Genomic DNA, 27,735 nt, shown 5'->3' on the forward strand with positions numbered 1-27,735 from the left:
ATGGCAAAGAAACTAGGGCAAAAGAGCTCTGCAGTGACCTCTCACTCCCATGATGCATTGTGAATTTTGATATCTTAATTACTGAACATATATTGTTTCTTTACCTATAAATAAGAACTTTAAATTAATAGTTTTTTATTTGATACAGCTATAAAAAAAAAAAAAGAGGACGGGCACTGCTGCGCTCTATTCCAGCCATATTTGCTACTTATTCTTTATATAATTTATTCCTATAAATTGTTTCAAGTATTGCTGTTGTGGTGCTGTTGCACATTTGAAGATTAGCCTAAGTTTTGACTTTGAAAGCAAACAAATATTAATTGTTTATGTTTTAAGGAAAAAGTCAATCAAACATATAGTTTAAATAATCTAGTGTTATACATTAATACCCATAAATTATAGTAACAATCAGTAAGCTCTTGTCCGACCTTCAAGGCGTGTATGCCGCTCACAGCAATAATTATAATCATGATTTTTGTGACGATAGTTATGCTCTTTTTTTGCTCCGTAATGCTGTTGGCAACTTTAATGCTCACTTTGCTACCATGCATATGGTGTTGCTCAAGCATACTGTAAATTTATAACGACCCTGCAATCAATATCTGCATGCAGTAATGCAATGCTTATGTATGCAAAGAGGCTCAGAGCAATTTACACAGCAAATCAGACTTTCCACACCCAACTCTTATATAGGATATTCAGGGCACATATACATTAGTCAAGTAAAAGACTGAAAATCATCATATTTCATATTGGCCTTTCAATATTTACAGGTCATCTTTACAGATTGTTAAACTGATTTGTGGCTAGTGCACCTGTGAAACGTTATGCTGTTTAATATCAACCCTGACAACACAATCTGAAGGGCTTATATTTTCAGCACTATGATATGATGCATTTAAAAATATTTGTGCATGTAAAATATATACAGTAATGTCTTTGATATCATTTAAGACTTTATGGCACACACATGCATATAAGAGTGTGTGTTTTAAGAGGAAACAAGAGTTTCCTAAAGATATCTGAAAGCAGGCTGCCATCTTTCTGCAGATAACTGAATATTTTAGTTGATGATTCTCGTAAACGTTCAAGTCATGCGCTATAGTAAAAGTCTTTAGATGTCATAAAATAGCACTGTGCAAGGAACAGGGCAAAAAGTACGTTTTTATGAACCGATAATCTGCCGTTTAATTGGTGATTTGTGTGAAAGTGAATAAAAGTTGTTGTTGTTGTTCATTTCACCAGGAAACTGCTGCGATAAGTACAAGCCACCTAAAAATCTTTTTCCAAAAATGTAGGTAAAGTAATGTGATTCTCTGAGACCAGGTTGTACATTTTCATTTTTGAGTAAACTATTCCTTTAAAAGTTTCAGACCGTAATCTTGCACAGACTGTATGGAGTTGAAGTATGACATTCATATGTTCTGATGCATCCACTTGCATTTGTTTCCTGTTTCACCAGATCAATTTCTCACCAGACACACTCACAAAGAGATGGATGCTCAGGTCATTGATGTTCATGGCCCTTAAATGCACAATCATTTAAAAAAGGTGGACATTCCACTCCACAATAATATGTATTTTTGATGTGCCGTGCCTTGTGTGCAGTCTAAGTATCTTCAAGTGTCTGTGAGAGGATGTGCTGTTTCCTGTGAGGCTGAACCTCTGCCACGGGTGCCACGCGGACGGGACAAGATGCCACAGAGGTCTATTAAAGGCTGATTGAAATGGCCCTGTAAGTGGGCCCCAGGTGCATTAACACTTCAGCAACCTACTCAAATCAAGTGAAATGAGACATACAGCACTGAGAGTGAGACAGACTTGAGAGCTGGACCTGACAGAGACACTGTATTGGTAAGAAGCTTGTGAGATTCTGTGTTTGTTAATGGGATGGTTTTGTGTGTGTGTGTGTGTGTGTGTGTGTGTGTGTGTGTGTGTGCGTGCGTGCGTGCGTGTAATAAAACATCATTACTGGCGGTATTATTCTACTGATATTAAAAATGATGGCTTTAGTTTAATCTGACATTACTGTTTTAAAATATCAATCTCTTTACTCTAAGAACTGATCAATCAGGTCCACAAAGGCATTCAAGGCTGTTATTATGTTTCTGTCTTCTCTTGTTTTATGACTCCGTGATAAGCTGGTGGTTCCCCCAAATACTTTTCTCAATAACATGCATAAAAAATATCAGATAAATAGATAGATGGATGGATGGATGGACGGACGGAGAATTTAAAATGGTCAACACATGTGATAACTTGCTCTGACCTGATTTTATGAAAAATGTCTTGAGAACACTCACTGTTCAGCCTTTCAGATAAAATGTATTTGGGTCATTCCCAATTTATTTATTTATTTATTTTTTTATAATTTAGCGCCTTTTGAAATTGGAACGTTTTGTAAAAAATCTCCTTTTTTTAGACCTATCTTTATGTTTCATCATTAAAGGGATGTGTTATAAAGATTTTTGTAATAAATTCATACCGGTCAAGCTAAATTACTTATAAAATTCACATGTCCATCCATCAATAAAAGCTATCATGACATAACAGAGTGAACAAGAAGGACACACACACACACACACAAAATCTTTACTATCAGTGTTAAAACGACACATTTACCACACGGCAATATCCTACATGTTAATGAGAGATTGTAAAACGAAACACTTAATTTTACAGAGAAATATTTCAAAATCTTATTTCACTTATTTTTGTCAAAGATGATTGACGTGCAGCTCTGGGACCTGTGCAATAAATTCAAATCATTCAATTATTTAACACAGCAGTGTGTAACATTATAAACAATGGAAATTAAGGAGAGGTATCGAACTGTAGGAATGAACCTTTTATTATATAGTTCACTCTTGTCCAAATGCATCCAGAATGGTGTGCTCAGTTGTTTACACAACAGCTAAATACATAAATATGATATTTAAATTTTAGTTTGAAGGTCAGAATTCACAATAGGCTATGTGATCCAGTTCAGTTTTGAACTAGATGTTTGAAACCAGCAAAACACTGCTAGTGACAGCATTTATGATTCAAACCTTTTAATTACTGAGATATTTAATTGAATTCAAAACAAAATAAAATACAGTGCCATACTTCCATATCCATATGCTATACTTAGTGGATGTGTGTTAGTGTGTTATTATGCGCTGTGTGTTGTGACGGTGTCGGGATATTTTAGTTCCGATGTCAGATGGACACTACCGTTTGAAATGAACTGGAGGATCGTTTGATTCAGAGACACGCGTGGAGGAGGCGGGGTGAGGCGTGAGGGGGAGGGATTCAGTGTGTGCACGCCTCCACCTGTCTACAAACTCCTTCAGCACCGCGGACACACACATGAGCGAAGCTCTGACGCGCTTTTGTGATGCTAAACAAGTGCAGCTCATCAAGATTCCTTCTTCCACAAATCTTCAGAACAACACAAGAACTCAATCCACACCGCCACACATTTGAAAAGTTGTAGCCCGATGTGAAGTCTCCGGCGTCGAAATAGTATTTTTACCCCCCTTTTTCTGTTCCTCTTATTTCATTGCAGTAATCATAAAAACATTTGGCCTCCTGCGACTTTATTTTCGTTTGAGTCACAATGTTGCTGGAACATCCAGGATCAAGTTGTCAAAACGCTGGAAATTTCTCCAGATACAGCTCGAGTCAAGGTAAGAGAGCTTTGGTAGCATAATGTTTTCAACTTTTTTATGTGCTGTTTGACATGGAAATGATTTGACAGTCTGGAACCAGTCACGAGAGCTCCATTCAACAGTTGACTAATTAACAAATGAACCATTAAAGCGTTTGACTGGTTGTGAGATTCGTTATTATGCGGGAAATTCCATGTTTAACCCAAAATGGGTTTTACAGCCTTTTGACGTTCCACAAAAAAGAACAAGAAGAAAAGAAAAACAAAAAACGTGTCTATTTGGCGCTTTAAACCCCATGCACAATTTACCCTGATCTAAAATAATGAACTTACCCAAATAATAATAATAATAATAACTTTGAATCTCCACAGTACCACATCATACAGCTAAAAAGAAATCTTGATCAGAAGTGGATTTTTTTTTGTTGTTGTTTAATCTAAGAACCACTGAGGAACCTTTGTTTTTAAGAGCGTTTGGTTGGTTCCTTTAATAAGGTTCTATTTGTTAACATTAGTTAATGCATTAGATATTATGAACTAACAGTGAACGATACCCTATATTTATTTTTACAGCGTTTATTAATCCTTGTTAATGTTAGTTAATACAAACACACTTTTTCATTGTAAGTTCATGTTAACTAATGGAACCTAATTGCAAAGCGTAACCCGAATTTCCTCTGAATTTCATGTTTGGAATTGATGTATTAGTTCGCTCACACACTCTACACGTCGTCTTGGCTTATACTGATCATTTAACTTTCATAAAGTTGGCCTTTTGTTAGGTACAGAACGACTGTTTTCTTGCTCTGAACGTTCGCTTGTAGGAAGCGTTATGAATACGTAATGAGCAACATTGTTAGCGCGCGGAACAGATGTTAAGCGAGTGCTGTCTCGGTTGTCACGAGAGACCCACGAGTGGACCGAAGCTCCATCCACACACACGGCCTTTAAAACCCTGTATCGGGTTCCACCCGACAGGTGCAGCACCTGCACCAGAAAACACCCTGTTTACGGCTGTGCATTAAAGAATTAAGGTATGGCAGAAGATGAGAGTAAACAAACATTTATGTGTGTTCTGAACATATTTTGTGCATTCAGTTGGCAGAGCTTTTAAGACATAAATATCCTGACAATGTGAGTCCGTGTAACACATAGTGCACGTTGATGTTAGGCGGCCTATAACAATTGCGATATGAAAGCAATAAGCAGGTTGCACAAATTAGCACAAATTAAATTGTGACCGTTTTTCCAACCTCTTTCTGATTAGGAGTGATGGTGCTGTAAGTGACGTGGTCAAGAACGGTTGTTAAAATGTGAGCTTTTCCAACGATATTCCCGTCCCACCGTCAGTTATATCACATCAAAGGTGAACGGATCAATGCGACATAAAAATGATAAAGCTGAACGTAACGAGAAACATCGCTGCCTCCAGCACCTTTCACCAAAATGTGCTTGATAAAGTGTGAGAATGTTGCATTGATTTCAGCAGCGGCACTAAAGCTGATTTCCCAAGGCGCGCAGATCAGTGTCAATAAAATTCATCTGCTTGTTTCCTCGATCAGCATTTCATTCAACTGCCCTTTCTTTCCTAAAGTAAACAGTTGTCTGGCCCAAATTAATCTAGACACAGGGAATGATCTGATTTAAAAGTTTATGTAGAGTTTACGTGTATCTCAGTAGATCATCTTTCATTTTCAAAATTTAAGTCGTGAAAGCATTACGCCAAATTCACTCCAGAAGGTTTATTTTTTAATTTTATTTTTGATCAGTTCTCAAGATTTACACATTTCAATTTCATATATATATATATATATATATATATATATATATATATATATATATATATATATATATATATATATATATATATATATATATATTACGAAATGAAATTACGAAAACGTCAGTTCTTACATTGCTCTTAAATGATGAAACTGAAATGCGTAAATCTTAAATATAGCCTTACGTATTTTTTGAGTGTTCTAGGGAGATAAGTTAACCAACATTTGATTTGCACTGTTTATCATAATTGTTATTTATGCTTTTGATTTGGTCTGCAATGATCGTGCATTATACATCCATCTAGACAGGAAGCAGATTTGTTTATTACTTGTGCGTTTACCAGAGGAAATTAGAAAAAGTTAACATCGGTAAATAAATTAGGTATCTTGAACTAACCATGAAAAACATATGTTTACAGCTTTTATTAATCTATTCTAATGTTAATTAATAAAAGTACATACACTATATAAAAGTATAATGTATTAAACGTGTATAGTTCATGTTAGTTCGTAACTAATGTTAACAGATAGAATTTTTATTTGAAAAGAGAATTAGTACATGTTGAAATTAACCAAGATTAATAAGTGCTGAAAAAAATATTGTTCATTGTTATTTCATGCTAACGAATGTTTTTAACAATGGTACGACCTTATTGTAAAGTGTTGCCTAATATTTTTTTTAAGATTATTTTTTAGGAATAATTTAATAGCCTATGAAAGTTTCGTCCAAAATATGTGACATTTAATATGTAAAATAAGCCTATACATATTTATTTGGACCACTTCAATAAGAGGATAAAATATTATCCTTCAAATAAGAATGAAAAAGCAAATAAAAGAAAAAAGTAAACGATGCAAAAATGAAATTCCGTGAAATTGAACATTTCATCGTGCAAAATGCGTTTGTTTGAGGGAGATGCGTGTCTGTCGCAAAGAATCTATCGAAAATAATATAAAGATTGATAATAATGACAGTTTTGTCTTCTCTTGTGGCACACACACACACATTAATATATATATATATATATATATATATATATATATATATATATATATATATATATTAGTACGCAGTTACAATGCGCATAATTTCTGAATAAATGTTTTCTAATATTTGCATTAGAAGTGTATCCTCACAAAAATTATTGTCTAGCGATTTATATATTTTGTTTGAATTTTGTCAGTGGTTTTGTATGATTTAAACACACGCTACATGCTGCCAGGTCTTTTTTTATCACTAACAAGATTTCGCAAGTTGGATTATTCATGTGATGGACACACACCTGCTTGTGCCAGTAGCCTGTATTTTATGCTGTTTCCTACGTGGGAACAATCATTCACAACTTGTCTAATTGTTGCTCAACATGTGTTTAGCTGAATATATCTTCAAGAATTATTGGAAATGAATTATTTTCAAGTCAACTGTTCCTCTGATACGCAATTAGGTGAATCAGTGGAATATTTTGTGGTCGTTAAGATCAGAAACACTGTGATGTTCGTGTGCTGGTTGTATCCAGGTGATGCCCATCTCATGTATCAGTCACCAGAGTAACGAGGCGGCGTTTCTACTGCGCATCAAGAGCCACACGGCGCAGAAACTCAATGCGCGATTCATCTGTCGCAGAGGCGCTGGCTTATTTTTACAGCTGTGGGCTGAATACAGCTCGAACGACTGTTGTCGAATGAGTTTTGTCATCTTTAATTGGAATAATGAAAATGGAGAAGAATAAAGAGCCGTCAGTCCATCACACGGAGATGCTGTTGGCTTTACTCGCGCATAGAGAGGAGTTACGGAAAGGTACAAGAGAGCCCAGAGCATCAGTCAAACGTTTCCTGATTGTCATTTGGATTATGATCTGACAGAATGTAATGCATTGTGTTATGCATATCTTGCATGAGAGACTTTACATTTAATCAAAGCTTGTAAATTAGTGTAGTCGATATTTTATTCGTTATTATTTTGGGACAACGAGTGGCCATTCGTTGGTCTTTGTATTTATTTTTAATGACCGGAGAAAATCATACTTGATATTATTTCAAGGGAGGTGTTAGCTTGAGTCGAATTCGTTCATGTGATCATCTTTCCGCTGTTTTCATGCAGTTTCACATTTCTCCTTTATAACGTTTTTCGTAGTGCAGCTGTAGCTTTGGATTAGGAATGAATGTTTATCGGTGGGATTAAGTCTTAAACAGTGGGTCAGAACAACATATGTCTACATTTTTTCGACAAGTAAATGCCAACTTTTCTCTTGTTTGAGTTTGACGGGCAAATAAAATAGTGGCTGATTTATAACCAATCTCAGGTGAAAATCTTCAACGAAAAACTTTCTAGTGAGTCTTTATTTTTCATTTTCCAGAAACAACCTGCCATTCTGAGTAAAGGCTTCAGTAAGGCCGAGGTAGAATCGAGATTTCTGTGGTTTATAGACTAATCATTAGAGATGTTGGTTGATTGAATAATTGATAAGTACTTGTGCACCTGTTAATGACGTGTCCGGCCTGTTGATGTGAAAGGAGCTACTCTCTCAAAAGATATTTGATTCCCGTAAGAATTAAGATGCAATGGCCTTATTTATTTAGTAGTGAAAGTCAATAGCTCCAGAATATGTGGATTAGTGGATACTAGTGGAGAGTGGTTTCTTCAGGTTGGAAAGAGTGTAGGCCTGCAGGCGATTTGAACCAATATGATCCAGCGAAAAAAGATGTAATCAAAGGCGTATTTTCTGGATCTGAATGACAGTGGGGGGTTTTATGGGACTCCATAGATCTAAGGCGTTTCTGCAAAAGATGAGCTTTTTAGATAATAGCCTAATAATAATAGTAATAATGTTTACTTTGTTAAAGTGATTTCTTTGATAAGCGACAGATATACCGGTGTAGTTAACTACGACATTGAACTTGATTAAGATTTAATTAGTTGACATCATGCGACCTTTGATCCATTCAGACCATAAATAAAATACATAAACAGTAATAACAATAAATATACAATGATAATATATCACGCTGAAATGATCTTTTTGCTTTATTTTATCGCTCTTTTGATCCGATGGTTTGATTTTGTTTTAAATAGCCGTCCCCATACAGAAATCTAATATATGGCCATATATGAACATAAATATAGAATTATGGTTCATATATTTGAGTATTAGTATTTGGGAACATATATGAAAACGGCCAATTTTTGCACTATTTTGTAATAAAATATGTTTGCATAAATGTACTGTACATGTGACTTTATTATATAAGTGAAAACCACATATGTCATATATTTTTTGAATATATTGACATACACCATGTTCCAAAGTATTTTGCAAGTAACATATCAGTAGGATTTCATTAAAATAAACATTCAGGTTTTAGTTTTTCAAAGAAAGTGTTCGTTTGTTTTATTTCTCATATGTTTTAAGATAACTGGTACCAATCTCAGACAGGTTAGTTAATTAGTTTGCCAGGTGATCTTAGTTAAAGGGAAACCTATTTAAAGAGGTTGCAAATCCCAGTTCTCATGCAACATGGGGAGGAAGAAAGATCGTTCTGAAGATGAAAAGCATGAAATAGTGCAATGTCTTGCAAAAGGCATGAAAACAATTGATATATTGCGAAAACTGAATAGAGATCATCGAACTGTCAAAAGATTTGTGAATGATTCACAGCACAGAAGAATTCGATCAGATAAAGGCTTAAGAAAGGTTTCTGTCGGACAAATTAATGTTATTAAAAGGGCAGCTATAAAAAAGCCACTGTTGAGCAGCAAACAGGTATTTGAAGCTGCTGGTGTCTCTGAAGTCCCAAGAACCTCTCGATGCAGGATGCTTCAGAGGCTGGCAGTTGTGCATAAAGCTGCATTTCGGCCACCACTAACCAAAGCTCACAAAGAGAAACGTTTGCAGTGGGCACAGAATTACATGAAGACGAATTTTCAAACAGTTTTATTCACTGACGAATGCTGTGCTACACTGGATGGTCCAGATGGTTGAAGTTCTGGATGGTTGATGAATGGCCACCCTGTTCCAACAAGATTGAGACATCAGCAAGGAGGTGGTGGAGTGATGATTTGGGCTGGAATATTGGGAAGTGAGATGGTAGGTCCCTTTAGGGTCCCTGACAGTGTCAGAATGACCTCTGCAAGATATGTGGAGTTCCTAACAGACCATTTTCTGCTATGGTATATAAAGAAGAATCGTGCCTTCCTAAATAAAATGATTTTCATGCAGGACAATGCACCATCCCATGCTGAAAAAAAAAACACCACTGACTCCTTGATTGCTATGGGCATAAAAAGAGAAAAAATCATGGTGTGGCCACCATCATCCCCTGACCTCAATCCTATTGAGAACCTGTGGAGCATCCTAAAAGAAAAATCTATGAGGGTGAGCGGCAGTATACCTCCAAACAACAGTTCTGGGAGGCAATACTGGCATCCTCAAATGAAATACTGGCAGAAACTATACATGGACTTACAAGTTCAATGGATGAGAGAGTTGTGGAAGTCATCTCAAAGAAGGGCTCATATATTAATAAGTAACGTGAACTGTAAATAGGTTTTTTGTTTTAAATTGTGTTTATTTTTTTAAAAATCATCTGTCCATGCAGCACATATGTTTTCTGTTTTGAGTTCATTATAACCCATTGAATGTTTTCAAAAGTGCATTCTGCATAATTATTTGGAACAACATATTTTTTTTTTCTTTTTTCTTTATTTTTTCTTCAAAATATCAATAAAGCTGTTGACATTATCAGTTATTTCACATGTAATAACATCCACATTGTAAAATACTTGAGGATAAAATAAAATCCTTAATCATACTGACTGTTTCGGAAAAAACAAACAAAAATAGCATGTGCAAAATAATTTGGAACATGGTGTATACCAGATTTCTGTCTGGGTAGGTTATTTATTAAGTACTATTATTATATTATGCCTATACTATAGTATTTAAATATGAATGTTTAAATAGCTGTTTAAAATAGTACTAGAATAATTATCATTGCCAGACATGGTGAAGGCTGTTTTCAGTAAACTTATTTTTTTATTTTATTTATTATGAAATTAATTTATTGATTAATGTGATAAATATTTCATTATATATGAATATATTTGCTAATATATTAATAAAAAGAAAGGTGTGGGTGCAGATTACTCTGACAGTAATACTAAAGGTTTTCTCGTTTTTTCTGTCTGCAGATATTCCTGTGTGTGCGGGATGTAACCAGCACATAGCGGACCGTTTCATCCTGAAGGTTTTGGATCGACACTGGCACAGCAAATGTCTGAAATGCAGCGACTGTCAGTCACAGCTGGCCGAAAAATGCTTCAGTCGAGGCGACAGTGTCTACTGCAAAGATGACTTCTTCAAGTGAGTGACATTTATCAGAGTTTATTCATGTGTACTCACGCTACATGACTGAAATTTAACCGATGTGTTGCATGATTGTCAAAAGGAGATTCGGGACCAAGTGCGCCGCGTGTCAGCAGGGTATTCCGCCGACACAGGTGGTTCGGAGGGCGCAGGACTTCGTGTATCACCTGCACTGCTTTGCGTGTATCGTGTGTAAAAGGCAGCTGGCCACAGGTGACGAGTATTACCTGATGGAGGACAGTCGACTGGTGTGTAAAGCCGATTATGAGACCGCCAAACAGAGAGGTACATTCACACGTACAGGGGTTGACATTATGTTACAGTCGTTTAATAATAGGCTTAATATATGCCAACTGGTTTATTCACCATTTATAGATGAGTCGTGGTTGACTGCTTCTCAAGTTGACGGTGTGTTTTGTTTTGTGAAAGAGAAAATCCGGGAATTTCGATAGAATGCAGTTTCATTTGAGCAAGCAGAGTTCCATCAAAGTCTTAATTGTTTTACTTTTCATTCGATGACCTCATATTGATTGGCTGCTTTTAACTCTGATCTTAATCTTGTTGGTCGTGGACTCGTCCATAAACGTTTGACCCAGCTCAGGTAATTGCGAACTCGCCAGCCTCCAAATCGATAAGTGCCAACGCCATACACAAGCAAACACATGCAGTCCGGTGCACTACAGCTGATGTATGAAGCAGAGAGATGAATCTGCATTCGGGGCAGTTTTCTGCCATGCAGCGATTTAATACTAGACAAATCGGACGACAATGGGGATTATTTGGAAATGGGCTTTTGTGAATATAGCCTACAAAATGGCCTGGAAGACACCTTTTTATCAATCACTGAGTAGATACAATTACATTGGGCTTCACCGAACGTCACTGAATAATTACATATTAGAGTACATTCCTTAAGATTAGTCCTGGCGTTTCTATTAATATAGAATAGAATAGAATAGAATACCTACCTATTTTTTTTTTTTTTTTGTATTATTATTATTATTATTATTATTCTAGATTTTCCCACATGATGCACATTTTACATTAGTGAATTACTCCTCAAATTTGATACGATGCTATTGGTGTTTAAAAAAGCATATATGATTAAGAAATATATTTATTTGTTGAATCAAAATATGTTTGTTATATATTTAGAAGCGGATTCGACTGCAAAAAGACCCCGCACGACAATCACCGCCAAACAGCTGGAGACGCTGAAGAACGCGTATAATAATTCACCGAAACCCGCGCGACATGTCCGGGAGCAGCTGTCGTCAGAGACCGGCCTCGACATGCGGGTGGTGCAGGTAACATTAACATTACTTCTCATTCTCAAACCATTTAAACCCAACAAATATTCATGAAGAGGACACTGTAAAAAGTAAAAACGGGCGATGATGATCTGAACTTCAAAACTTTCGTTGGTGTAACCTAATGTAGTCAGGTTGATCCAGTCGTTTAAATAATATGAGTAACTTTTAGTTTACAATTAGTTTAGATGAACTCATTCATTCAATCATTCATTCATTTAGAGTTACCACATACGGCACTTTCTTTATTTTACCTAACAAAACATGTTACATGGAGAGGCGAAGATAGTTTCTTTTTTCGCTTCGAATATACTTTTAATTTATTAGTACAATTAAAAAAGCTTAAGTAACTTAAAGGAATAATTGCATATCATTGAAGATTTATATATTGTTAAAAATTATGAAGCATTTACATAAAGCATATACTTCATTGGTCACCAAAAATGACTTTTGGATCTTTAATAATCTTTATCGTCTTTATGTAGCCCGTACAATAATTTAATAATTTGTATTATAAGTCTATCGTTTTATTTGGAATACATTGAAGAAATACTGACTCAGTTTGGCGTGAAATGAAACGCGATAAATGTTAGTGAATCACGCTGAATTTTACAGGATAGACACAATTTAACCAGAATGTGGTCATGTTGGGTCATTTGTATCTACGTTTCAGTAAATTACATCAAAAATAAAACACAATAAATTACATACATTCAAAATAAATCCTCTGTCGATGGTAGTTAGTGTCAAAGTTAGCAAAAGAAGTCCCAATTCCTCGAAAATCTTATTTTTATTTTTTTCTTAAAGTGATGCGACACATCCTACTCATAATAAAAGACTCTAGAGCAGCTTTATGATCTAAAAAAAAAAAAAAAAAAAATTGGCGTAATTCCGAGAGTCAAATAGCTCCAAAAACATAAGCTAAATGTAAAAATTAATAGATTATCATTAGAATGAACATACTGAGAATATGAGGATTATCCAAATGTGTGCCTTTTCTGTAGCCGTTATGTTTTGTGAGATCAAGTAGAAGGTTTGAAATCCTGTTAAAATAAATAATGTCTATGCACAGGTCTGGTTTCAAAACAGAAGAGCAAAGGAGAAGAGGTTGAAGAAGGATGCTGGCAGACAGAGATGGGGTCAGTATTTCAGGAACATGAAGAGGTCACGCGGGAGCTCTAAATCAGATAAAGACAGCACTCAAGAGGAGGGCATGGACAGTGATGCAGAGGTTTCATTCACAGGTACGTTTGCTCCAGAAAATATTAAACAAAAATAGTGTGTTTCATTGATTTAGAATGAAAGCCTGGAGTTTTAGTTTTCATGACCCCAAAGTGTTTGCAGACCCCGCTTAAATACACAGTCTTCTAATATTGTCTCTTTTCCGATCTTAATTTACCATACTGTATTGTTTTTCGCTTTGAATGAAATGTTGTCATGTGAATCATCTCTGATCTAGAAGCATTGTTAGCCAACTAATGATCGCAAGTTTCATTGTTTCCAACAGTGTTAAACCATTTGGTGTTTCCCTAAACCATAGTTCCAATGAACATTCACACACAGCATCATAAAAATGATGTGGTGTAGTAACCACAAGTGGAGAACTACAGCCCTCCACTAGTGGTTAGAAGCATAGTTCCTTGTTAATTTATGGTGTTTTTTCAGTGATATCTGCCCAGAGTTTTTCTTGCCAGCATTCGTTCTCACAATCCACCAGAACAGTTTTGAACCTAGGTATACGGAGGTGGCGTATTGTGGCATATGAGCATAGCAGGCATTTTAGACATCATTATTTTTGAAATCACACTTATTCTGTGGCGACTCCTGGCAGTATTTTATAAAACAATGTACAATTGCTTCAATACTGCAAATACGTTTCTCACCAAAGCAAGGTCATTTAGCTGCTCCATCATGAAAAGACGGGCTTCCTCAAGTTAATGCACATTATGTAGTAGATGGAAATGTGCAATGTCACACTTTTTTAGTTGAATTTTTAGAAATGCACTTAAAAAATGTAACAATTGTATATGAACCCCAGCTAATGTTTTAGATAATTGATAATATGTTCTGTGGTATTTTTTTTTTTTTTTTTCAGTGGCTCAGCATTTAAATTGCACGATCCACAGCTCACTTTCCTTTTTCCCCTTTGGCATGTACAGATGAGCCCATGTCCGAGCTCGGTCACTCCAACGGCATTTACAGCAGTCTGAGCGAGAGCTCTCCAGCTCTGAGTCGACAGGGTGGAGGTCATGCATCATTCCCTTTGGAGCATGGCAGTATGCTGCCCTCGCAGGAGCCATACCATGACATCAAAGCCAGCAGTCCGTACAGCCTTCCGCAGTCTCCAGGATCACTACAGGCTCTTCCACGAAACCAGCAGCTCATCTCCAGTCTGGTCTACCCAGAGTCAGGCCTGCCCATGGTGGGTCAGAGCGGAGGGCCAAATATGACAGCAGGAGTTCGGATGATGGGCGGTGGGAATGGTCCGAGCTCTGATTTATCCACGGGAAGCAGCAGTGGGTACCCAGACTTCCCTGCGAGCCCATCATCCTGGTTGGATGAAGTGGACCATGCCCAGTTCTGATATCTTTGAAGATTTGGAGAGAGACCAAAAATTTGGACAGGGATTATACAGTGGATACCTGACGTTTAAACCTTGATTCTTCACTTTTGGTCTGTTCAATCATTTTTTTATTTTTATTATGTCATTGGCATTGAGAGAAGAGTTAGGTCCATCGCTAAGTAATTTTCAAATTTCTCAAGCTAAAAAGTCTCGCTAAGGTTTTTGACTTCTGTTCGGCTGTACAAGGACAACAGCATTAAGAAGAGGTTTAACCTGACATCTTTCCCAAACACACACCTTACAGCAACATCTCTCTACCATAACAAAATTATACAGCATCGACAGTCTAAAGACAGTACGCACAATTGAAAAATTTGACTCCGTCCACTAAGAAGATGCCCCAATCATCATCCATCGTTGCTGTTATTGATGTATAAATGTGATGTCACCAGTTTTGTTCAAAATGTCTGGTCATTGCCAAATGTCTATATACATTATATTTATCAATGTGGAGTCTTTATTTTTATACGACCTCCTTGGACAATATGAGATACGCAGATACATTAGGACTTTGTGTATGTTTCACAACAGGGATAGACAAGTTGTAGTTGTTGTCTCTTGCTATTCAATAGGAGTACTTCTATGCATTTATGTGTTTTCAGATGTATCTTTTTAATTTCCAGCTATTGCTCTGTTGGAAACATCTGGCCGAGAGGGGCCACGGCTCCTGTATGTGTTTGTTTACGTGTAAAAAATGTTATGTCTTATTTATTCTTTCTGATGATGATTAAGTGATACAGGTCTTTAATAAATTTGTCAGTGAAATCCTATAGTAGCTATTGCTTCCTGGACTGATCTTTATCATTTCAGGCTTGTGCTTTTGATTCTTTCATTTGTTAAAAGGATGCAGATTTCTGGTTTTTTTTATAGCCGTCCCATTGTTATGCGTTCCTTAAAGACGGGGTGGCCATTCGATCCCAAAAAGTTTCTCCAGTGGCTCATTTGGCAGCGAGAGGGTTAGACCGGTCTTGGATATTTATTTCTTTTTTTTCCAAGATTAATCACATTGATCTTATATCAGGGCACAGATAATGGACCCGGAGCAATCGAGAGATCTGGCTGAGTCGGCAAACTGCCGGTCTGGCTTGCAACCAAAGCCGTATCAAGAGTTCAACGCCTCTTTAGTACAGAAATTCGATGCAGATGGCACTGCAATATGTCAATTTGGAGATAAGCGTGCCATGTTTACCCAGATACCTCAACGGGACAGAAATAATCAATACACTGTAAAAAAAAATCCTGTTAAATTTACGGTAAAAAAAAAAAATGGCAGCTGTGGTTGTCAGAAATTGAATGTAAAAAATACGGTAACCACGTTTCAGGCTTTACTGGATGTAATTTTGATGCCTGTATATTTTACTGTGCAGTACCGTCGTTTATATTATTAAATAATAAACTTGATATATTAACCTTCTGAAACTGTACAATTCTGCTTTTCACTTTATAATGCATTGTTAATCACCGTAGTAATTACAGAAGAGCACATGATAACATGAAGTTCATCAATAGTGGCTCTTTCAGGAGCAATGACCAATAAACATGTAGAGACAGTGCTCAGTGTCACTCACACAAATACTAAACACCGTCAGGGTAACACTTGTGAAATTAAAATAATGTAATAAACATTAACTAAACTACATCAAATATAACACAGAACACCCCAATGTAAATAACTGATATTAAAAATAAGAAGAAATATAAATATTCTCATAAAATATAATTAAATGTGATGGGTCACACAGGGAATTCTGGGAATGCCCGATTCTTTTTTTTTTACCATACTTTTAACAATAATTTACCGTAAAAAGTACATATACTCTCTTGTTAAATATAATATACATTTTTAATGTTAATTATATGTAACATTTTACATATACAACATTTTACCATAAAACTACATGTATTTTACAGTATATTTTAAGGTAACTACCCATTTACCAATTAACTTTTTTTTTTACTGTAGCATTTTTACCTTTAAAATTACAAAACAAATTTACAATGTACATTAGCAAGTGAAGGATCAGGAGCCCCATGTGAATTTCCTTTTTTTTTTTGTTTACTTATTCAAAGTCTGTATCTGTAATACTGTATCCCCAAGTAACTTATAATATCTTCTCTCTTTTTGGTTTTTGAGGGTCTGAAATACATAAAAAATTCCCAAACAGAAGATTAGCTGGGCCAACATATCAGAGTATCATTGCCTTTAAATCATGCCAGAATTATTGTATTAACAAAAGCTCCTATGAATGCCACCACAATGTCATAATTACCAGTCTTGCAAGATTCACATGCAATATTCATGCACTGTGTTTATTTGGAGTGCTGCAGTAACCCTACCCCTAACCACATACCCCTAACCTAACCCTATCCCCAGCCCTATCCTACCTATAACCTTAACCTTGGCAGCAGCACATGCAAGTCCAGTGAGATTTCAGAAATCTGAAAGAGGTAGATGAAGGTAGAAATCCATTTAGAAATCCAGTTTCCTACTGTCAACAATGACAATACATGAGCTCTCATCTCGTAAAAGCATGCCAATGGGATTTTATATTTTTGACACAACTGGATTTTTTTTTAGCGTAGACTTTCCAAAATAATGATCTTTGAAGAATAATATGATAAAGCTTGCAAGAAAATAATACACATTTATATGCTTCATAAACCTGGCCTCATAAACCAACAAAACTACATTCCTCTTCATTCTCTATGGCAGTACAAGAATAAAATACACAAAAACGCATCAGTTACACACCTAAAGCATATCATTTGATCTTCATTTTGTTGTATTAGTTATTTTTTATTATTATTATTATTAACATTTTTATTGATTCATAAATATATAACAAAATAAAAAAACACAACATGTATACACTGAACATTTAACATTTAACCCCCCCATACCCCTCCCCCTCCCCAATCACCAAACCCACCCTAACCCCCAACGAACACCTCTGTCCTCACAAATATATACACACACACTCAAAAAAACAAACAAAAAAACATAATAATCATATATAATTAAAACAAAACCTCTCTCCCCAGCCCCTGCACGAAAGTCCCCCCAAAACACCAAGTATTTACCCCACTTCCTGTCGAACAAGTTCTGAACCACCAGCCTTCTGCTTGCCATCCCTTCAAAAGCAGCCACACTCCCCATCTCTGCACACCACTCTGGAAATGAGGGTGCCTTATCCGACTTCCATCACATTAAAATAATTTGCCTGCCCACCATAATGCTGGTCAGAACCCAGTTTTTTATGTGTTTATCCCCAAAATGTATGACCGCCCCATCACCCAAAATACAGAGTCTGGGGCAGAGTGAAATTCGAGTGCCTAAAATATCACACAAAAACTCTGAACTTTCAACTTTCATGGGTTGTGTCTCCGTCTTCTGACTGGCATCGCCAGCAGGTAGGTGTGTCTTTAAGAGCAAGCCTATACAATCTAGAGGGGGTCAAATAGAATCTATGTAAAATCTTAAATTGTATAAGGCGCACCCTTGTATCTCTGGATGCAGACTTGACATTTTTTAGAATTCTAGCCCACACTTCCTCCTCCAATTCCAAATATAAATCTTTCTCCCATAATTTCTTGAGAGAAGTTGAAGCTCCGTCCCCCAGACTCTGAAATAGCAGGGAGTAATACACTGATGCCTCACGACCAAAAGCAGTAATCACCACTCCCAGAGTATCTGCCACTTTAGGGGGTGAGCGCAGGTGGCACAGCTGTAAATATCTATAGAACTGAGATCTGGGAATCCCAAAATGTTGAACTAAATTTTCAAAAGATCTCAACACTCCACTCTCATATACAGTGCATCTGGAAAGTATTCACAGTACTTTACTTTTTCCACATTTTGTTGTTACATCCTTATTCCAAAATGGATTAAATTCATTAATTTCTTCAAAATTCTACAAACAATACCCCATAATGAAAACGTGAAAGATGTTTGTTTGAAATCTTTGCAAATTTATTAAAAAAATAAAATAAAAAAAAAAAAAACACATGTACATAAGTATTCACAACCTTTGCCATGACACTCAAAATTGAACTCAGGTGCATCCTGTTTCCACTGATCATCCTTGAGATGTTTCTACAACTTGATTGGAGTCCACCTGTGGTAAATCCACTGGAAGGAGCCCAGCTGGAAAGCAGTCAGAGGGCAGAACGCTGTCAGAGACAAAGCTTCGGATTTAGACCAATTGACTCTGTATCCCGAGAACTTAGAAAAGGAATTAATGATTCTGTGGTGGCAAGGTATAGATCTAGTGGGGTCGGAGACAAATAATAAAATATCTGCGTAAAGCAAAAGCTTATGCGCCACACCTCCGCCATCACCCCTGGAAAATCATCCTCCATTCTTATCGCGGCTGCTAATGGTTCCAAGACAAGACAGAACAATAATGGGGAAAGAGGGCAACCCATTTGTTTGTACCACCACTACTGGTTGTCTATAAAGTAACTTGATCCATCCAATAAAAGTATTCCCAAACCCGTATATTTCCAAAATCTTAAGAAGATAATCCCATTCTACCATATCAAATGCCTTGTAAATATTAATTAATAACTAAAGAAATAATTATTAATTATTTCTGATAGTAACACTGATCTAAACAACCAGTAAAGCCCTACATAATAATTGGTGCCCCGTGTGAGGCATCCTACATGCCAGTTCTGTCACAGTGTGTATGCATAAGAATCCAAAGTAATAACTTGAATCCTTACTTCAAAGTTTGGTTCTGTTTGACAATTTATTTCTCACAACTTGCCAAACATAAGCCAATGTGGTGTGAAAGTGCTCTTAAGAGTGAATTAGGGGTTGGTAAATTTACTATAGTCTGCTTAAAATCTGCTGTTGTTGTTATTTAACTCCTAATGCTTTCATCTAGATGTTACAGAGAGGTGCCAAGTCACTTCATCAACGTCTACCAAAGAGAGAACACAGTGAAATTTGCACATTACATAACAGTAGACTGTAAGCCACAGGTCGAAGCCTCTTACCTGTGCGTTCGTGTCAGCATTATAGAAACTGTAAAACAACAAGCTATCAGAGCCACTGTGTCGCAAGAATTTTTACTGTCCAGTAAAATGAGTCACCAATCGCCCCACGTGACTGGAGCTGAAGCTCCACAGAGGTCAGTCGACCCAGCGCTTCAAGCTGTGGTCGCTGCTGTCCTCTGTCTCTCTGTAGAGGAAAGAGATAACCTTAATGGCTACAATATTAGTCGTTGTGATGAAGCATTGCAGGAACTAGTTGATTATGTCAACAACCCAGTCGGGAAGCCAAAGAGCACAATCCTGGACCTAGTGGGCCAAATGTTCCTTCTTCATCACCGTAAAACCCGACTGCAACCCCCGAGCACCAGGCCCAGCTCGCGCAGCTGCAGAGCAGCTACAAAGCGGTGCAGAAGGAAAATCTCAGCCTGCACCAAGAAATTAGGTGCACCCAAGCTGAGTCCAGGCACAGGAAGATAATGCCCGGATGCAGGAGGAAAACGAAGCCCTGCACAGGCAGCTTCAAGCTGCCCAGCTAAGAGTAGAGTCAGATCAGGTAAGTGCAGCTGAAACACACAGCACAACATCTGACATAGAAGAGGGCCCCCTCTTTAGCGCTACACGTAGAAACGTGCCCCTGAGAAACCCAGGGACACACCCTAGGAGCCGAGCTGCCCCTAGTGGTACAGTCTCTGACTTCGTCCTCCAAGACACCTTTCAAGCTTCTCCAGCGGCCTGCTGGTTGGATGCATGTGCCCCTCCTTACAGTTACCCTCCACAGTCAGTTTTCAGTCACGCCTCCGTGCGTTTCAAACCGACTGATTCCACACCACGGAGGGGGGACAATTATTTTCAAGCCCAGAGTAGTGTAAGCGGCTCGAAGATACCATTAGCCAGGGAGCTGTACGCAACCCGGGGTCCACCCCCATTTGTTGACTGGACTCCTTCCCCATTACAAAGGGGAGGAAGTCGTCCTCATCGCTATAGCGATCTGAGTGACTATGGTGTTTCAGATGACTCGGACGGCCCGTGGTCATACCGACACCAACGCTTGCGTGTTCGATAACTTGAGTCCCTCGCAGGGGACATAGAACGCTTTGACCCAGTTAATTGAGATTCAAACATCGACAATTATCTTGACATTAGCTTGACATGCTCCGTTGTTCACCAGGTCCGTCGACCTCCTCAAAGGAACACGGCACTGAAATCCCGTCAGTATGACTAGACGATGTACCCCCTCCCGTTAACGCCAAAGTTTACTTTGTAGGTTGGGAAAAGGGGAACAGTGTCCAAGTTGCTCCCCAAAACAGTCACTCCTAACATGCTAAACCCTCCTTTTCTGACCTTCTTGGGCGATCTGTATCGTAAGGGCAATGCCTGACACATGGGTCATTCAGCTCCCATGCACTACTCGACACCGGTTCCAAAATAGTCTAATAGGTTCCAACACCTTCGCAGAGGTGGCTAGAGCAAAGCTCTCCCTTGGCAAACCGTTTTAGACAGAGACCTGCAATGTAAGCATTACAAGCTACACGCAAGATAGGTCGTCTATCACAAAACGGGCCTGGATTGACACCTTTCAAGGGATGACACTAGTACACCCTGTTTACATATGTCCCATTAATATGGAACCACTGTTAATTGGCCAGGACCTACTGAACCGATTGGCTCCTCTCATTGACTGCCATTGTGGACATGTGGGCTCAGGTTGACATACCGAAACCACTTGGTCCAGAAAACAGTTTGCCAGCTTCAGATGGACAAGTTGCCTTCTTCCAAAAATCCAGCAGAGACAACGACTCCAATAAGAACAATTACAGGGCCTGGGTAAAACCCTTCAGGGTACTATAGTCACTGTAAATTTGCACTCCGTTCTTATCAATAACACTTTGCACTCTTTAGGGACTTTGTCAGATAAAACAACTTATGCGTGTATCATTAGAGATCTAATGCAGGACCTCAGGGAAATTAGCTCCTCAGTCAACAGTCTGAGTGGTGGAAGGATTCCAGCTTTCCTGGTCTCCCTAGACCTTGTTGAACAAATCCTTAGATCTGCTACTATCTCCATGGTGCAACCTTCACAGATACACCTGGCATATAGTTTTGGCATTGAAATTCCAATCCATGTAAATCCTCAGAACCTCAAAATAGGATTTATCCTCAATCTACCGTCATAGGCAGAATATATATAGACTAAAGTCTGTATTTAATGTTGGTTTTCAGAGAGGTAATGCACACATTCTCCTCAAAACACCACCAACACTCACCTACCATGATGAGGACCCCTCGCTCTACCTTATCCCTAACCTAAACATGTGTACCAAGACAAAGTACATTCATTGGGTTTGTCAAAATGCAACCCCTTTGCTAGAGAGGTGACTAACTACCACTGTGGCCTAAGAGCCGAATTCCCTGAACAAGTGTCAAGGTAGCATGTCCATCAAAGATGAAGGAACAGAGACAAGGGTAGAGCGAGCAGGCAATCACTGGCTCGTTAACACACCAGCCACCGAAGTCCCAATGTCATACGACTGCCATGATACAGCCATTAAACTAAGGATACCAAACCAAACAGTGTTCTTAATGGTTCCCCAAGGAGCCACCGTGCACACTGACAATATTGTCCTCCATCATCTCAACGTCAACAAACATGATGCAGAAATTGAGATCATGGACGCATTTAGAGGTCACAGCCTCACCGTTGATGACACCCTTCAACACCAGCTTCAGGCTGAAGGGATGAAATTAGTGAAGTTCAGTCTCAAACCGACTGGCTTGACCACTATATTTCCTAGTCACATGAGCAGATCGTCATCTTACTGAGAACACCCTATCAGTTTGGTTGCCCTCTGGCTCCTCCTAAGTGGTTGGATCACCATCGCAATTATTGCACACGCCATGTACAGGTACATTCAACACCTACAGGCCAGACTGGACTCACTTCTCATACAGCCGTGTTTTACACACCATTCTGAGCCCATCCCACAGGTTAACCCCATCATTTCCAAGGATAAGCCTTTTAATCTTTAACCTTCCTTTCCTCTAACATTTTGTTCCTAGTAACCAATGTCAGGTTCTACTTTGATTTTGCGTTATGACCAAAGAACAAGAAAGGATTGTGTTAAGGTTAATGCTGTGCCTTCCAATAACTTGAAATGTTTATGTGTGATGAATGTAGTTTTAGATTTAGCTAGAAGTTCTATGCCCAGATGTGCCTCAATCTTTGTCCAGATGATAAAGCCTCTGTGAACTCTAATGAACTGTATGGACTGTGCAACCATATCAGTTTCCTATCAGGAACACATGGATGGCGTAACCCACAGGTTACTGTGAACCGACAAGAACCGTTTGGACCTTCAGTTGCTCTAAAGATGCTGGACAACAACCAACTCTTCAGACCAAAGGGGGGAATGTTGGGCCTCATGTACTCAGATAGAAGACAAAGGCAGGCCTAACACAGTCATAAAACTTAACTCAACCCCCATATACCAAGTCATAAATCTTACTGATAAAAATCGTGCCAAAATCAAACAAAGGGAGTCCAAAACAGACTACAAATCCCATGAAGCCTTGCTCACTAAAGGATTGAACTCTCAACTCCTATTGGATGAGGCACACAACAGAACGTCCCTCAAACCATGACATCATCAGTAGTAGAAATACCTCTGAAATGCTTCCGGGATTTGCTTCCAGCAACTTTGTTCACCGTGTAAAGACGTAGCTCATCGCTGCTCTCAGGTGCAACCTTGTGGCACAAGGAAGTAACGTCCTACTTGAAACTGTGGCCATACAATCTCCATCTCGCTGGACGAGTTGAGATTACTCTGTGTTCAACCGAACACTCTAACGGATCCGAAGGAGACCGCCGAGCAATCCGCATCTTCATCCGTTTGCCTGCAGAAGTGAAGAGATTAAAGATTTCTCTTCCATCTTCAATCAAGTTGACATTTCTGAGTTCTCCGCCAACCTGCCGAGAATCAGCAGCCATGCCCGCCAACGGAGCGAGGAAATGGCCTCCCGTCATCACCCGAGCCTCAAGGAACTGGGTCGGAGTTAAAGGACGGATGAACACACATTCTGCATCCTCATGTGATTCAAGTAAGAGGTTTACATCTGGGCAGAGATAGAATATTATAGTGTGTTATTCTTGTGTTTCAAGGTTTTTGCTTGTACAGTTTACGGACCACCATGTCCGCTCATTATTAATACTCAGGGTATTAATTATCATGAATGAGATTTGTTGTATTGTGGTCCAACCACAGTGGGCTGTTGTGCATTTCCGCCATTGGGGGTGAGACCGGCAAACTGAGTTTATCCATTAAAGAATCAAAGAACGCGGGACTGTTTACGAGCCGTCCACCGCGTCTCTGAGCGATGAACTAACAGCTGCTTTCTCTCCCACGATCGCGAAATCGGCTTTAGGGCCGTCACTTTATTCTCTCTCTCTCTTGTACTAACCACACACACACACACACACACACACACACCTTATGTGTTATAGGATTATTTTTGTTACCATATCTAATTATATCACTGTTTAGTTTGTAGTTGTAAGTCAGAAGTTTATTGACTGCATTGTATTAACTATTAATTGATATTACTGCATAAATAAACTTTGTTATATTACAAAGAGAAGTGTTTTGGTTTGTTTTGCATACACCTGTGTCATGCTGACGGGATGTCAGTGCTCGGATTCAAGCCTTCATTCATTGTTTTTTTTCTGAAAATCGATATTCTTCGGATGCCGATTTTCCTAAGAAAACAGTCTAATATTGAGACTGTTATACTATCTGGTTGTTAGTCCCTGATTCCAGGGTGGTGCCCCATCAATGTTAATCCTTATTAATATTCTATTGATTTTTGATAATTGATAATTATCTTTGATGATTGTTGAATTTGAATGATCAATAAGCTAGTGTTATTTTTAATTAATGTTTCATCGATGTTAACAATTAACGATTATCTTTGATAATTGTTGATTTAAAGGATTAGAAAAGCTAACATTGATTCTCATCAATGTTCTATTGATTTTTATAATTAATAATTGTCTTTGATAATTATTAATTATTGCTAATAACCAAACCCACTCCTAAACGTAGCGCACTACATTTACTGGAGCCCCATATGAGGTTTAAATGAGTTAGATTCAATTAATTAATGTAAATATTAATTAATAACTAAAGAAATAATTATTAATTATTTCTGATAGTAACACTGATCTAAACAACCAGTAAAGCCCTACAGCCTTTTCGGCGTCAAGTGAGATGGCAGCGACCAGAGTCCGATCATTCGCCACTAACCACATGATATTGATAAAACGCCTAATGTTATCAGAAGAACTGTGGCCCCGAATAACCCCACCTGATCTATATATATAAGAGATGTCATAACTTTACTTAATCGGTTAGCCAGAATTTTTGACAATATTTTTACGTCTAGCTGGATCAGGAAAATTGGAGGTAACTCTTACACTCAGTTGGATCTTTGTTCTTTTTAAGAATCAGACTGATCCGGGCTTGTGTCATGGTTGGAGGAAGCTTTCTATTCTTTAATGATTCCGCATAAACTTCTAACAAAAGTGGAGCCAGTTCTGTAGCATAAGATCTAAAAAATTCAGCAGCAAAACCATCTGGCCCCGGAGCCTTGCCTGTAGGCAAGGCCTTAATTACCTCGCCAAGCTCCTCCAAGGTTATCTCATAACCAAGACATTTGTTTTGCTCAGTCGTCAGTTTAGGGAGTTCTAATGGTTCCACAAAGTTTCTAATATCTTCATCGGTAGACAAAGATGTGGAACTATAGAGATCAAGATAGAATTTTTTAAAAGCATTATTAATATCAATGGCCGACGTAAATATTTCACCACCAGCAGATTTCACTGAGGGAATGGTAGAAAAGACTCTCTCTGCTTTATATATCTAGCCAAAAGCTTCCCTGCTTTGTCCCCTGACTCAGAGTATGACTGTCTTGCCCTGAATAGCCAAAATTTCCGTGACAATATAGTATTATATCTGTATTTCAGTCGGGTCAATTCTCTGAGACCATTAGACGACATTCGGCGCTTCAGCTCTGCCTCGGCACTTTTAATATTCCCTTCCAAATCCACAAGTTCTCATGCTTTGGATTTTTTGATGAATGAGGCATACTGAATGATCCGACCCCTAAGAACCGCCTTAAGTGCCTCCCAAGCCACACCCACAGAGCAAACTGAGTCTCCATATAAACATTGATTTCAGCCTTTAACATTTGTTGAAAATCGGGATTTTGTAAAAGGGATACATTAAGGCGCCAACTATATGATTTATTTTTCTCCGTATGTGGCAACACCTCTAAACTCACCAGGGCGTGAGACTAAGATGTTTCCAATTGAACAATCAACAACAGATGAAATGAGGGACTTAGATATCAAAGAAAATCTATTCTAGAAAAAATCTTATGTACTGATGAAATTTTTTTATAGTCCCTACCAGATGGGTTCAAAAATCTCCAATATTTGTAAGACCAAGACTTTTACACATCCTGTGAAGTGTCAATGATGCTCTAGGGGGTTTACACACTTTTGCTTCACTATGATCAAGGACTGAATCCATCAAAAGATTAAAGTCTCCTCCCAATATTATATACTGAGGAGTGCCAGCGGCTTGCAACATCCCTTCAAGATCTATAAAAAGGCCCTGATCATCAGCGTTAGGTGTTCAGCATTGCCCCTGAATTTCTAATTTCTAATTTGCTAAAACAATAATGACTCTTCCTAATTTATCTTTAATCTGTTTGAGACATTTGAATTGTATATGTTTACTTATCAATGTAATGACTCCCATGCTCTTACTTGAGCCAGCACTAAAGAAAAAATGTTCACCCCATATCTTCCCAAATTTTTCAGCTTCCTGCTGGGAAAGATGTGTTTCTTGAAGAAACACTATATCATATTTCTTACGTTTAAGAAAAGAAATAACCTTCCTTCTTTTTATGGGGTGCCCCAACCCATTCACATTCCACGTGGAGAGAGACAATCCACTAATATTAACATTTGACATTTTGACATGTTAGAAAAAAATAGATTGTGTGTCAAAAATACAATTATAAAGACCACATTCCCTATTAGTGCAACAATCAAACTCTGAACTTCCCCCCGAACCAAACAAACAGTGGAAAAAGAAAAATGTGCGCATTAACCCCGCGCATGAGAGCTCAACTCTCTAAACTCAAACAGTCCATGTATGCCTACGAGAGCCCCCTCGACAAATTTGCCATCAGATTGCTCAAGTCCGGTGCTTCTGTACAAATTTTGTGAGACAAAATTACATAACAGAAAATAATCTAAAAAACAAACTCCAGCCAATAGGCAGAATAAACATAAAGAACATGTAGATTTATTCACAAAACAGTATCAAAGGTGTGTTCCTCCACCAAACAAACTCCAGCCTCTAGTGGAACCAGTACAAAAAAAAAAAAAAAAGAAAAAAGAAAAGGCCATTCCGTTTCCTCGGACAGTCAAACTAATGTTCAGTGAGCCGGCTGTTCATGAATGCAGCAGATGACCTTATCCTTCCAATGTCCTGCAAAAAATACTCCACAAAACAAACTCCAGCCAATAGGAGGCATAAATACAAGGAACATGCAGATTCATCCACAACTGTCCCGAAGGAGTGTTTTTCCACAAAACAAACTCCAGCCGCAAGGCGGAACCAACACAAATAAACAAAATGGCGCCCAGCTTCCTCAGACAGTCAAGTGTATATTTAGCGAGTCATGTTCACTTGGGGGCTACATGAGAAACACCAAATGGTTTACTCACCCCATTGTCTCTATGAAAGACAATGCTTGCTGTTGGCATGTAAATATTTTGCGGCCATCCTTAGTACCTATTCTCAAATTGGCCGGAAACATCAGTGCAAAAACGATCCTCCGTTGATGCAAAAGTCTCTTGAAGGAGTGTTACTACACAAAACAAACTCCAGCCGCTAGTCGGAACCAACACAAAAAGAACCAAAATGGCGCCCAGCTTTCTCAG

The 27,735-nt window shown here is 38.1% G+C and overlaps 1 protein-coding gene across 1 annotated transcript; it reads left to right on the forward strand.

Moving 5' to 3' along the window:
• The first annotated feature begins 3,391 nt into the window (after positions 1–3,391).
• On the forward strand, positions 3,392–15,457 carry LOC127426222 (LIM/homeobox protein Lhx3). The gene is made up of 6 exons (XM_051672894.1): positions 3,392–3,671; positions 10,622–10,793; positions 10,879–11,081; positions 11,952–12,103; positions 13,179–13,350; positions 14,266–15,457. Exons 1-6 carry the CDS (start codon positions 3,602–3,604, stop codon positions 14,688–14,690), a joined length of 1,194 nt encoding a protein of 397 aa, XP_051528854.1. The 5' UTR covers positions 3,392–3,601; the 3' UTR covers positions 14,691–15,457.
• Positions 15,458–27,735: the final 12,278 nt, after the last annotated feature.

This window comes from Myxocyprinus asiaticus, chromosome 3 (assembly GCF_019703515.2).
Source record: "Myxocyprinus asiaticus isolate MX2 ecotype Aquarium Trade chromosome 3, UBuf_Myxa_2, whole genome shotgun sequence".
NCBI classification, from domain to species: Eukaryota; Metazoa; Chordata; class Actinopteri; order Cypriniformes; family Catostomidae; genus Myxocyprinus; species Myxocyprinus asiaticus.

Bases quoted from the DNA above. Each gene is read 5' to 3' on its own strand.
- LOC127426222 (XM_051672894.1), top strand. From the start codon at position 3,602: ATGTTGCTGGAACATCCAGGATCAAGTTGTCAAAACGCTGGAAATTTC. The intron at 11,082-11,951 runs GTACATTCACAC...TTATATATTTAG, and splicing joins TGAGACCGCCAAACAGAGAG to AAGCGGATTCGACTGCAAAA. The intron at 12,104-13,178 runs GTAACATTAACA...GTCTATGCACAG, and splicing joins TCGACATGCGGGTGGTGCAG to GTCTGGTTTCAAAACAGAAG.